This window comes from Lepidochelys olivacea, assembly GCF_965140295.1.
Source record: "Lepidochelys olivacea isolate rLepOli2 genome assembly, chromosome: 8".
NCBI lineage: Eukaryota > Metazoa > Chordata > Testudines > Cheloniidae > Lepidochelys > Lepidochelys olivacea.
In genome coordinates, this window is record NC_140418.1 from 65,098,250 (window position 1) to 65,111,915 (window position 13,666).

The 13,666-nt window shown below is 40.8% G+C and overlaps 1 protein-coding gene across 1 annotated transcript in view; it reads left to right on the forward strand.

Moving 5' to 3' along the window:
- Positions 1-13,666, forward strand: part of PTPRC (protein tyrosine phosphatase receptor type C) — a 122,058-nt gene that overhangs the window by 91,449 nt on the left and 16,943 nt on the right. Inside the window, exons 13-14 of the mRNA XM_084636343.1 lie at positions 3,156-3,216; positions 11,445-11,553. Coding sequence (XP_084492469.1) covers positions 3,156-3,216; positions 11,445-11,553 — 170 coding nt within the window. The remainder of the gene's footprint in view (positions 1-3,155; positions 3,217-11,444; positions 11,554-13,666) is intronic.

Consider the following 13,666-nt stretch of genomic DNA (forward strand, 5'->3'; position numbering starts at 1 on the left):
GTGGCTTTGTAGATTCAGTGTCTGTCTGTGACAAACCTGACACCCTCAAAATAGGATAAAAGGAGCAGTTTCCTAATTTCTTGGTTTAACCAGGTTTTCATGAAATCTTAGATTTTGGGTTGTCTCTCTTTAATAAACTTCCCTATCGTATTCCCACTGTTACATTTGCTGCCACTCATCCCCTTACTATATATATATATATATATATATATATATATATATATATATATATATATATATATATAAAATATACACACACACCCTGCCCAAATGGTGGTTCTTTTCCCAGCTCCAAAACTTGGGAACTCTGGGCCTTTTAGGGTTCTTCAGTCTCTAATGTCTACATTACATTATAAACCCATGTCTGTGGGACCCAGGCTTGTGGACTTGGTATTTCTAAGTCTGTGTTTGAATGTCCACAGTCCATTTTAAACCTAGTTTTACAATTGCTACAATCAGGTCTCGCAACTGTAATTGTTGGAGTCAGGTCTTACAACCATGCTAACACGTCCATACTGCACTATACTGACCTTCTGACTCAGGTCTGTGGCTTGAGCTATATCCAACCTGCAAAATAACATGGTTTGGACCCCAAGTCACAGCACAACTCAGGCTCTGACCCACCTCCTCAGCAGGGTCCTTGGATCCAGGTACTGAGTGCTTGCTGACCCAAGTAAGAGTGATTTACATGTGGTTGTAAGGGGGGCTTCGGCTCAGAGTCAGAACCTGGGCTTGTTGTGCAGTGTAAACATACCCTTAGTCCAGAGAGTCCACGTGATGTTCAGTTGCATGGTGCACAAGCAGAAATAGCAGTCCTTTCAGGAAAGGTGTCTCCTAAGGGAACTTACTTATCAAGTATGTTGATGCAGCAAGGATTCTTAAAATCTCTTTTACCCTTTTCAGGTTTTGACTTGGTGGGGTGTGTCCTGATGCAACGTTAATCGTCTCTAAATCAAGTTCTTGTGTGAGTTTATCTCACATGCAATCTCTAGGATGCTGCTTATCTCTCAGTGGCTTCCACTATTCCTCTGAAAGCCAGGGTTAGCCTTAAGGACATCTTAAATTGAAAAATAGTTGGTGCTTAATGTATGAATCTCAGGTGGCTATAGCCCAAGTGGGACCCTCCATCTATGCCTCATACATGTCAAGGACATACGTGGAATAGATGTCAGCTTCAAGGTGACCCAGTTTTTCTCATTTACTAAAGAACTTTTAAATATCTTGAATAATATTATCATAATAATACCATGGCCTTTCAAATCAGGTGAAAAAATACTGTTGCTTGTAGTAGCTCATGGGGCTATTTAACTGCAGTTTTGGCTTTCTAGTCTAGAGCATTTCAAGTTAGCACAGAGCCAGCCAGCATGAGAGAAAGCCTGTCTAGCAGCTGTTGAGCTGAAGATTCATAGAAATGTAGAACTGGAGGGGACCTCAATAGGCAGCTACTCTAGTCCCCTGCACTGAGGCAGGACTAAATGTTATCTTGAACATGCCTGACAGGTGTTTGTCCAACCTGTTCTTAAAAACCTCCAGTGACAGAGATTCCACAACCTCACCTGATAATTTGTTCCAGTGCTTGACTATCCTTGAAGTTAGGACATTTTTCCCAGTGTGCAAACTAAATCTCCCTTGCTGCAATTTCTAAATTCTTTATATCTTGACCTGTCCTCAGTGGTTAAGGAGAACAATTTACTACCCTCTGCTTTATAACAACCATTTACGTACTTGTAGACTGTTGTCATATTCTCCCTCAGTCTTCTCTTCTCCAGATTAAACAAACCCAATTTTACCAATCTTTCCTTAGAGGCCATGTTTTCTAGACCTTTAATCATAAATCATAAACAGCTCCCCACTGTACTTTCTCCAATTTGTCCACATCTTTCCTGAAGGGTGGTTCCCAGAACTGGACACAGAACTCCAACTGAGGCCTTATCAGAACTGAGTACAGTGGAACAATTACTTTTCATGTCTTGTTTACAACACTCCTGCTAATACATGCAAGGCATGCTAACACAAGAAGGCAGAGTGCTACTTCCTGCAAGATGGAAAATTCTGTGAGGAGCCAAGGTGTGAAGGGAGAGAGGGGATTGCATTCATGGTCAGCAGCCACCAGTATCAGTTAGGACCTTATTGTTTGAATTGTTGTGCTCTGCCACAGACTTTGTGACTCCAGGCAAATTACTAAATCTCACTGTCACTCACTTTTTCTATTTGTAAAATGGGAAAAATGCTTACTTAGGGCCTTATCCTGTAAGGTGCTGAGCACTCTGAACTTCCATTGACATCAGTAGTTTCTGAGTAACCTAAGCACCATATAAGATTGGGTGTCTAATTCTTAGGGATGTCGTGATCTTAAATTTGTAAACAATGTTTATACAGTGCTTTGAGATTCTCTGTCAGAAGATGCTATAGATTTAGTTAAAATGAATTATATTTTGCAAAATTAAAGGCTGCATTTTAAGAATATTATATTGCACAAGAATGACTTAAAATCAGAAAATGCATACACAAACGGAAATGTAGACAGATATAGTATTTGAAATTAGATGCACATATTACTTTTTAACTTGGTGTATAAATGTGAGATAAGTTTTGCATATGCAGAAAATTTAGTACAGTGAATCCTGTATGGAAGTTTCACTTTTGGAATTTTCTTTGAGAACACACAAACAGATTCCAAATTGGAGATTCCAAATTGACAGTTTGTCCTTTTTGTATACACAAAACTGCATTAAAATATTACACTATTTATTAGATGATGATCCCTTTTATAAAAATATACTTGTCATAGTCATTGAATAAACCAAATAAACTATAATGTTTTATTATATATTGCACATCTACTTTCATATTAAAATATATATCCATACAAAAGGTGCCCTTATTATGATTGGTTATTTCTAATGGATTTTTTTAGATATTTTGTACTGCAAATGCTATTGATATATCAGCAAAAAGTTTTTAAAATAGTTTATATTGCAACACAGTGCCACATTTTAGTGGTAGCCATGTTTAAGAGCTGAAAAAGGTTGGAGGATAGATCCTCAGCTAGTGTAAATCTGTATAGCTCCTTGGAAATCAATATTTTAAGTTTGTGGAAGAACTTTTGCTTAGTACAAAATTTTTTATGAATGTCTTCATTTATTGCAACTCAGATTTACATGTACAATGGAGATTGTGAGGGGGATCCTGTCAAAGACAAAGTAACAACAAAATGTAAGTAAATATTTTCAATGGACTAGTCAATGTTTTTATTTACAGACTTGTTTAAGTGTCACTGAGATGGCACACAATGTTAGTGTGCCTTTTAAACTCTACTGTTGTCATAATTACAATATTTAGGTGACTAGTTCTGTTAGGCTCTGATAGAGATCTCCCTATGGGATGGGGGAGCAGGCAGATACCTGACACAGTGTTGGTATATAATATTCTAAATACTTTTTATTGATTACAATATAAATCCCACTCACTCCCCTTTCATACTACACCAGAGTCTGAAGGTCAGAATGAAATCCCTGAAGGCCAGTCGAAATTCAGTCCGATCACAAGGTGTGGGAAGATGGCGTTACACACCTCTTCTTTTTCAGAGCTCTGGATTGATGTCTGACTCCAAATTTCAGATCTGTCAGGCAGTTATTTATAGACCAGTTCATCGCTTCATCAACTTTGTTTCTATTTACGAAGTCCTTTCACCCATAACTCCAGGCAAACAGTTCTGGGCAAGCCACAATAATCCAAGACATTCCATTTCCCCCAGTTTTTGCATAACTGCACAGCTGGTGTTATTCCCTTCCCTGCTAATTCTTCATATTCCCCAGGAACATAAAAGTTGGTTTTGCACAGACAGTTCTTGACCACTCATAACCTTAAATACTTGCTTCAGCTGCCAGTATGCAAATCACGTACTCATGTCAAACATACAGCATTTATACTAGGCCCATATGGCCTATAGCATATTAAAACATATACATCTCAACAGTCCCCCTTTTGATACATGATTAATAACATTGATTATTGTATCACTTTTATGATTTTGCAAGCAGCTCAGCTTTATATATTACCCATTCCAAAACTCCTTGTCATTTTCTTATTTGACAAACACAGCATGACAAAGATTAATAGAATAATTAACATGAACAATATAGCAATAAGAAAAGGAGTACTTGTGGCACCTTAGAGACTAACCAATTTATTTGAGCATAAGCTTTCGTGAGCCACAGCTCACTTCATCGGATGCATGCTGTGGAAAATACAGAAGATGTTTTTATACACACAAACCATGAAAAAATGGGTGTTTATCACTACAAAAGGTTTTCTCTCCCCCCACCCCACTCTCCTGCTGGTAATAGCTTATCTAAAGTGATCACTCTCCTTACAATGTGTATGATAATCAAGGTGGGCCATTTCCAGCACAAATCCAGGGTTTAACAAGAACGTCTGAGGAACAGTGGGGGTGGGGGGGGGAAGGAATAAACAAGGGGAATAGGTTACTTTTTATAATGAATCAACCATTCCCAGTCTCTATTCAAGCCTAAGTTAATTGTATCCAATTTGCAAATTAATTCCAATTCAGCAGTCTCTCATTGGAGTCTGTTTTCGAAGTTTTTTTGTTGAAGGATAGTCACTTTGAGATCAGAAATCGAGTGACCAGAGAGATTGAAGTGTTCTCCGACTGGTTTATGAATGTTATAATTCTTGACATCTGATTTGTGTCCATTTATTCTTTTACGTAGAGACTGTCCAGTTTGACCAATGTACACGGCAGAGGGGCATTGCTGGCACATAATGGCATATATCACATTGGTAGATGTGCAGGTGAACAAGCCTCTGATAGTGTGGCTGATGTTATTAGGCCCTGTGATGGTGTCCCCTGAATAGATATGTGGGCACAGTTGGCAACGGGCTTTGTTGCAAGGATAGGTTCCTGGGTTAGTGGTTCTGTTGTGTGGTATGTGGTTGCTGGTGAGTATTCGCTTCAGGTTGAGGGGCTGTCTGTAGGCAAGGACTGGCCTGTCTCCCAAGATTTGAGGGAGAGTGTTGGGTCATCCTTCAGGATAGGTTGTAGATCCTTGATAATGCGTTGGAGAGGTTTTAGTTGGGGGCTGAAGGTGACGGCTAGTGGCGTTCGGTTATTTTCTTTGTTAGGCCTGTCCTGTAGTAGGTGACTTCTGGGAACTCTTCTGGCTGTATCAATCTGTTTCTTCACTTCCGCAGGTGGGTATTGTAGTTGTAAGAATGCTTGATAGAAATCTTGTAGGTGTTTGTCTCTGTCTGAGGGGTTGGAGCAAATGCGGTTATATCGCAGAGCTTGGCTGTAGACAATGGATCATGTGGTGTGGTCAGGGTGAAAGCTGGAGGCTTGTAGGTAGGAATAGCGGTCAGTAGGTTTCCGGTATAGGGTGGTGTTTATGTGACCATTGTTTATTAGCACTGTAGTGTCCAGGAAGTGGATCTCTTTTGTGGACTGGTCCAGGCTGAGGTTGATGGTGGGATGGAAATTGTTGAAATCATGGTGGAATTCCTCAAGGGCTTCTTTTCCATGGGTCCAGATGATGAAGGTGTCATCAATATAGCGCAAGTTGAGTAGGGGCATTAGGGGACGAAAGCTGAGGAAGCGTTGTTCTAAGTCAGCCATAAAAATGTTGGCATACTGTGGGGCCATGCGGGAACCCATAGCAGTGCCGCTGATTTGAAGGTATACATTGTCCCCAAATGTAAAATAGTTATGGGTAAGGACAAAGTCACAAAGTTCAGCCACCAAGTTAGCCGTGACATTATCGGGGATAGTGTTCTTGATGGCTTGTAGTCCATCTCTGTGTGGAATGTTGGTGTAGAGGGCTTCTACATCCATAGTGGCCAGGATGGTGTTACCAGGAAGATCACCGATGGATTGTAGTTTCCTCAGAAAGTCAGTGGTGTCTCGAAGGTAGCTGGGAGTGCTGGTAGCGTAGGGCCTGAGGAGGGAGTCTACATAGCCAGACAATCCTGCTGTCAGGGTGCCAATGCCCTGGTCACTCGATTTCTGATCTCTCTGGTCACTCGATTTCTGATCTCAAAATGACTATCCTTCAACAAAAAAACTTCGAAAACAGACTCCAACGAGAGACTGCTGAATTGGAATTAATTTGCAAATTGGATACAATTAACTTAGGCTTGAATAGAGACTGGGAATGGTTGATTCATTATAAAAAGTAACCTATTCCCCTTGTTTATTCCTTCTCCCCCCACCCCCACTGTTCCTCAGACGTTCTTGTTAAACCCTGGATTTGTGCTGGAAATGGCCCACCTTGATTATCATACACATTGTAAGGAGAGTGATCACTTTAGATAAGCTATTACCAGCAGGAGAGTGGGGTGGGGGGAGAGAAAACCTTTTGTAGTGATAAACACCCATTTTTTCATGGTTTGTGTGTATAAAAACATCTTCTGTATTTTCCACAGCATGCATCCGATGAAGTGAGCTGTGGCTCACGAAAGCTTATGCTCAAATAAATTGGTTAGTCTCTAAGGTGCCACAAGTACTCCTTTTCTTTTTGCGAATACAGACTAACACGGCTGTTACTCTGAAACCTGTCAATATAGCAATAGGATGCAATGCCAAATTCAGGGAGGGCCGTGGCACTGGGAGACCATCCCTTAAAGACATCGTACCAATGGTGGACTGTCAATTCTTCTCCTTCTTTTCCTAATTTTAATATGTGACCATTATGCAATAAGATACTTATCTTTCCTAACTGGGCAGATTTAGATACATCCTTTGCATATTGCTTTATTTTTTCACTTTTATCAACCAATTCCTCCCACTGTTCTCAATGTACCCCTAAATGAAAAGACCAGTCCACATCGTTTGGTCGCCAACCAATTTCCTTTTTTAAGAATAAGGGTCCCAGATAAACAATGCCTTCAATAATAACCTCTGTTGCATTACATTTGCATGAGTCAATTGGACCTTTTTCTGTCATATGTCCCCAAAATACATATTTTTCAGTGGCCACAACACAAATGCACCCGTTGCCTATATCAAACACTCTTGTGCCATTAGGGGATAAATATTGTATTATATATTGTCAGTTTGAATGATTTAGATGTCATCTCTCTAAAGTCCAAGTTAGCTGTGGGCACACCAATTTATTTTTCCCCCTCGCCTCACAATGTTTTATCAGTTCCACCAGTTTATAGCCCTGCTCTTCCTGGATCAAATGTCTTCCACTTATTTCTATTTGCCATAATTCTCCATTAATAATCTTCAGCATCACCCAGGCCATTGCAATTCTTTTCTTTTTTCCAGTGTTATGTGATAGCATCCTGCCCTTCAAATCCCCTTTTAGAGTGGTTTGATTCCAATTAAACCCAAGGTGTTTCTTCCCTCCTATAATTTGTTGTTTCCATATATGGGAGTCTTTGAACCATTCAAAGGGTCATTGCCTGTTACTCAGTATATTGACTATCTTCTATATATACTGTATCCCATAAGCTTGCATCTGTACACATCATATTGTTAACACAGTCTTCTTATTAATTTATGACACACTCAATAAACTTGCATTTAAAGATGCTTCCAAGGCTTGTATTTGTTTTAACTGGAGCACTACATTCCTTATTCCTTGCTCCGATAATGTGCCAAAATTTTGTATTACATGCATCTGCATGGCTCCCAGAATCTCACCCAAGACATTTTCCCTTGTGATGTCTCAATATCAGATGAAGTCAAGACCCCAGCCTCACCACCAGTGCCACCCACACTATATTCTCCTGTACCTCTTTTACTTCTTTTAGCTCCATCTCCCCATTGTTGTTGCCATGCTAGTAATAGAGGCAAGGCATATGGTATACATTCTGAAGTTGTGCACCCACATTTAATTGCGACCCCTCCAGCCAGATCGTTTGTTCCACAATAGTTGGGGCTTCAATTACTTCCCCCCTTCCATATGGATGTTCATCTGCCATGATTCTTTTATTTACTGGTATTTGATTAAGAAACACAAAATACCTACCATATCCCCCAAAGTATATTTCCCTATCGATTTTCCTGAAACAGCTTAATTTCACCACTGTGGAAGAATTTACCATAGCATCATACATCCACATTTTGAGAGCTGCTGACTCATTCCATCCCACATGAATGTTAGCCAATTCTTTTTCATAAATCACATCCAGGGTAGTGACATTAAATCCTAAATTCCAAAAAGTGCAATTCAGGATGCTTATATTCGGTTATTTTCATTATCACTAAATTGAAATGTCAACCAGCTCTCACCTTTTATAACATAAAAATACCTCCATTGCTTCTCCAAGTCCTCTGGTTTTAAATATTCCCATGTTAAATTCTTACCATTTTCCCACCATATTTATTTTTTTATTTAAAAACAAAGGCAATTTATCTTAAACCTACAAACAGGATTTTACACACCATAAGTGTTGGTTTAGTCCTTGAAAGCTTACATAATTACACAAAAATATTTACACACACAAATTCTATTTTTTTTGCCTACTATCCCTTGCACTGCTCTAATTATTTTTTCATAATACTGTACCCAGATTCCATTCAATTTTGTATAATCGAAGGCAGTCAAGTTCCAATAAAAAACCCATACATATACATACCCATATATATATATACATACCCATATCTAGTGATTTTGATTACAAACTATTTCTGTCGGAAAAGGACCCATTTCCCCTCAGAATAGTTGTAAAGACTTCTGGGGATAATACATAGTGGTAGCAGTAGCCTCTCTACCTGACCCCCTTGTATAATTTGTTTAATTACCACGGTTCCGCTTAATGTGACTGTACCGCATTGCACATATATTTATATTTACATAACTGGGTTTTATTATTAAACCAAGAATTCCCTTTTTATAATACCACAACTGTTACTTTTTAAGATTTTCACAACTCCTAAGCGTTTACTTCCCTACGAAGTCTGTCGCACTAATTATGCAAAAGCTACTTGTAACTCTTCCTTACTTTAAAATCACTTACTTCTTCATTCAATTCTTTAAGTTGCAATACAGCTGCCTTACCCTGTGCTTTTTTTTTTTTTTTTACCTCAGTTGAATTGCAGAAGTACTATTCTCTGCTGCAGTTAATTATTTCTGAACAACTTCAGGGGTTAACCCATTCTCCCTTTTTCACGTCAAAACCTTTTTTATTTTTATTTTCTTCACTCCGACCAAGTCACAGAACCTGTCTCTTAAGGTGGTCCATTAACTTTGCTTCTGATTTCAAACCCTGTTGTGCCAAGTTATCTTTAACCACCCCTAACTTTAATTTGCGGTCCTCCAGTTGCCTTTATTGGAGTAGCACCAAACTTAAAAAAAAATTACTGGCAGTCTCCCATAATGCTGCCTTTACTCTAAACCTCTTAAAAATGGACTTAAGTGTCTCCTTTCCTTCACCCTCTCCCCTGGTTCTTGTCACACAGACAGAGAGCAGAATGCCAAAAATCCAAAGTGCAGGCAATGCAATGTTTATTGGGGTTAATTCCAAGCAAACATATTCATAGCTCTACACGCTGGCAGAGTCTGTTCCCCAATATTCTGTTCCCACCTCTGAAGCTGCAGAGCCTTGCCTGTGTCCCCATTCCATCAATTCTCTTTTCCAGCTGTTCCAACTGAGTCTGCATTACTTGTGCTTGTCTTACTTCCTTCTCTAAACTTTCCTAGCAGATTTTAAAACTTTCTCGCAGGGTCTGTAGCCCTGCACATGCCTCCTCCTTGTATTCAATTACCTTTTTCATAGCCTGCCACAACAACCATATCACAGCTGCCTCTAGCCCTTTACTCTTTTTAAACGTTATCTCAAAACCCCGCGCGGTATCTCCCTGCACGCTCTCACTTATACTTAATGTATAGTATGCTCACTTATACTTAATGTAGTATGTTCCCAAAACTCCACGCAGTATCTCCCCAAGTGTACTTTTAATCTCTCAAAACCCACAAATAAGGAGTCACCCTTTAGACTGCCCCAACACTGTCTCAGAATCCAGCACTCCTTATATCTCTCCCCACTCACAATTCTCCCCCAAATGTTAAGCTCTGATAAAGGTCTCCCTACAGGATGGGGGAGCAGGCAGATACCGGACACAGTGTTGGTATATAATACTCTAAATACTTTTTATTGATTACAATATAAACCCCACTCACTCCACATTCACACCCCTTTCATACTATGCCAGAGTCCAAAGGTCGGAAAGAAATCCCGGTGGCCAGTCGAAATTCAGTCCAATCACAAGGTGTGGGGAGCTGGTGTTACACACACCTTCTTTTTCAGAGCTCTGGATCGATGTCTGACTCCAAATTTCAGATATGTCAGGCAGTTATTTATAGACCAGTTCATCACTTCATCAACTTTGTTTCTGTTTATGAAGCCTTTTGTAACTCCAGGCAAACAGTTCTGGGCAAGCCATCGTAATCCAAGATGTTCCATTTCCCCCAATTCTTGCCACCAGTGCACTGTGAGACAATAGCAAGTGGAATAGTTGAATCATTTAATCTAGTCTGCATCCACTCTGGCAATAAAATGGTTCAGGCTGAAAAGGTTCAGACTGAAGCAAAATCTACACCAAATCGTATTTAGCACACTTATTAACTGTCTTTGAAGCATTCAGCAGTAGAACACATGGGCAAGAGTTGACAGAAAAGGGACAGGCAGGTACATAGGAATAAGAGGATCAGAGGGTCAGTCAATAGAAATACGAAGTTGCATGCTATCCAAAGAAAATGATGGCAAAGACTGACATTCCCAATGGGACATCCCAAAGAAGAAACGCAATGGGGAATTACAGAGTGGAGGAGGTGGAAGATTAGATGCTTTTAAGAAATGAAAAGTGTGTTTTTAAAGAGGGTAGGATTCATACCAGGTCAGGGGAGTGCTGGAGCTGTTGAGAGGAAATCATTATCAGAGAAATAGGATAGAGGGCCAGATTCTTGGCTCTGTTGAGGCTCCTTTATGCTCTTCTGGGAGTGCAAAGCATCAAGCTATTATAGGGAATATGTCCAGGGAAAGGGGGCATGACTTGACAGACACATAAACACTAGAGCTGAGCATTTTTTTAAAAATTGTAACAATTTTTCCCAATATAAAATAGCTGTTGGACAAAAATGAAGTTTTTAATGGAAATTTTTCAATTTGGTCAACATGTTTTGAAAAAAATTCATTTTGAAAAAAAGTATTTTGTTTTTCAGATATTTTCCCTCTCCTCTCCCATTCCCCCTCCCCTCTTGCCAGCAGGAATTTTTATTTAGAATTTTTTCATAAAACAAAACAAAAAAATAAATTATATTTCACACAAATACATTTCAAATTCCAACCAGCCCTTCTAAATGAATGTGCACACACACACACAAATATAATATAAAATGAGTAAAATTGCTATGCTAATTCTAATTGTTTGTTAAAAATAACTTATTATGTATTCACGCCATGATTTTTGTTGACAGACAATTCTCACGCCCTGATTATATTCCTGGCGTTCTTGATTATTGTGACATCAATTGCCTTACTTATTGTTCTGTATAAAATCTATGATCTCCACAGAGAGAAATTAAGGTAAGTTTCTCCCTTCTCCATCTCCTTTTTTTAGAAGTAGAAAAATCTTTTTGAAGGTTTTATAAAAGAAAGTGATGATGTTTTAAATATATGGGTTAGCTATTTTTTTTGATATTTGAAAAAGATATGTCTCTGCCTTAAAAAACCAAAGAAAAACTAAATCATGGATATTTTTAGGTGGCTTGCATTGTAGCAGGCACAATATAAGAATCTAATATAAGAGAACAGAATATCTATGATTTTAATGTTGTTCAAGTTACCAAAGAGCTGGTCAGATAATTCACAAATGTGCTCAAAGGCAGCCCCCATTCTGCTGTTTGTACAGCTGGAACAAACAGTTTCATTCTCTCCCTGTGTCAGGAAGGCAACTCATCGAGCCAGCACATTAACTCTGTTAGAATACCCTTGAATAAAAATGAATAACTCTGGATTCATCAAACACGAGTTATTGAGCTCACTATATCAGAGGGGTTAAACAGAGTTACTGAGCTCACTATAGGAGTAACTGGATTCAATTCTATGTCCCCTGTTATACAGGAGGTCAGACTAGATGATCTAACAATCCCTTCTGGCCTTTATATCTATGAATCTATAACGGTTTTCTATAAGCAGAATTCTCGCCAAACCATGAGAAATAAATATCCAGCATTTATATTTTGTTTTTATATGAACATTAGTGTAAGCGGGGGAATAGTCCTGCTATTGTGGGGAACGTTCCTGGCTTCTGCACTACCCCAGTGAAGTGGGCTAGTGAAAGGATCTGAGTCCTCGCTCCCACTTCCTTTATCCAGTGGCCTCCCTGCCCTTGAGGACTCCTCTTCCACTCCCCTGTCTGGCAGAGTCCTCGTAACCCCAACCAGGCTGGGCCCAGGATTCCTGGGGGGCTCGACCCCCAACCCTGCTGTGGTCACCTAGGACAGGGACTAGGGTATCCCCACTCCGGTGTACTCTCTCTGCACTGGCACTTCCCTGCCCCACTGACCATTACATACAAGTTAAAGCAAATGCAAGTTTTTTAATCAACAATTAAATTTAAAAAGAATAAAGAAAAATGGAAAAGGTTAAAGGAAACACATCACCCCGCTTTGTGGCAGGGAACATCACAAACAGTGTCTCTGGAATGTCAGGGCAGTTCACAGTCTGTTCCTCGTAGGTCCCAGGCCTTCTTCTCAGGCCCTGGCTGTGCTGCAGGGATGCTGTGGGTTGGACACTTGCTCTGGTGGTGGCCACATGCTCTCAGGCTCTAAGTGGTAGGACCCTTCTTCCCAGTGTTGCCCCTGCCCTGTCGGGGTTACAATCCAAGCCTGGCAGGCAGAGCCTCTTGGCTGAGGTGTCTCCCTGTGCTGGGCCCACTGCCCAGGGTCCCCCTTGGTCTCCCCAGCTGCTCACCGCACCCAGCTCCGGACTGCTCCAGCCCCAGCTCCACCCCTCTGTCTCTGTTGCTCTGCCTCCAGCTCCCTGGGCTGCTTCTTTGGCCCCTCTGCCTCTGGTTGCTACAGCTCTGCTGCCAGGACAGGTCTGCTCTGCAAGCTGCTTCTGTGACTCTGCTCCCAGCACTGACCTGCTTCCTGGGCTGCTTTTCTGGCCCCTCTGGCTCTGGTTGCTGCAGCTCTGCTCCCAGGGCAAGTCTGCTCTCTCTGGGCTGTGCCTCTGGCTTTCGGGCTGCAGCTCTGCTCCCAGGACAGGGTCTGCTCTCTCTGGATCTGGCACAGCTCTGCGCCCCAGCTCAGCTCGAGCCCTTGCTTTCTCCTTAGCTTGGCCCCACTCTGTCTGACGCAGGCAATTCCAGCTCACACAGAGGACGGGACATCCCTGGCCTCCTGACTCCCCGATTAGCCTGCCCACCCTGTCATTCAGGCTGACCTGCAGCATTGGCCTCTCCCCATTGTTCCTGGGGCTGTCAGTCTCAGGGTCCTGAAACCTCTTTTTAGTTCTGGGAGCTAGTAACTAAAACACCCACACTGAATGTTAGTAAGGGGGCAAGTCCTAGTAAGGGGGCAAGTCCCCTTACATTAGGTTGAATGTGGCTTTTTTTAGCGTGATCAAGGTGCTATCCAGACTTTTCTTCCAGATCTATGCTAAAACAGAAGATTTCAGAACAGTGTTAAGGGAT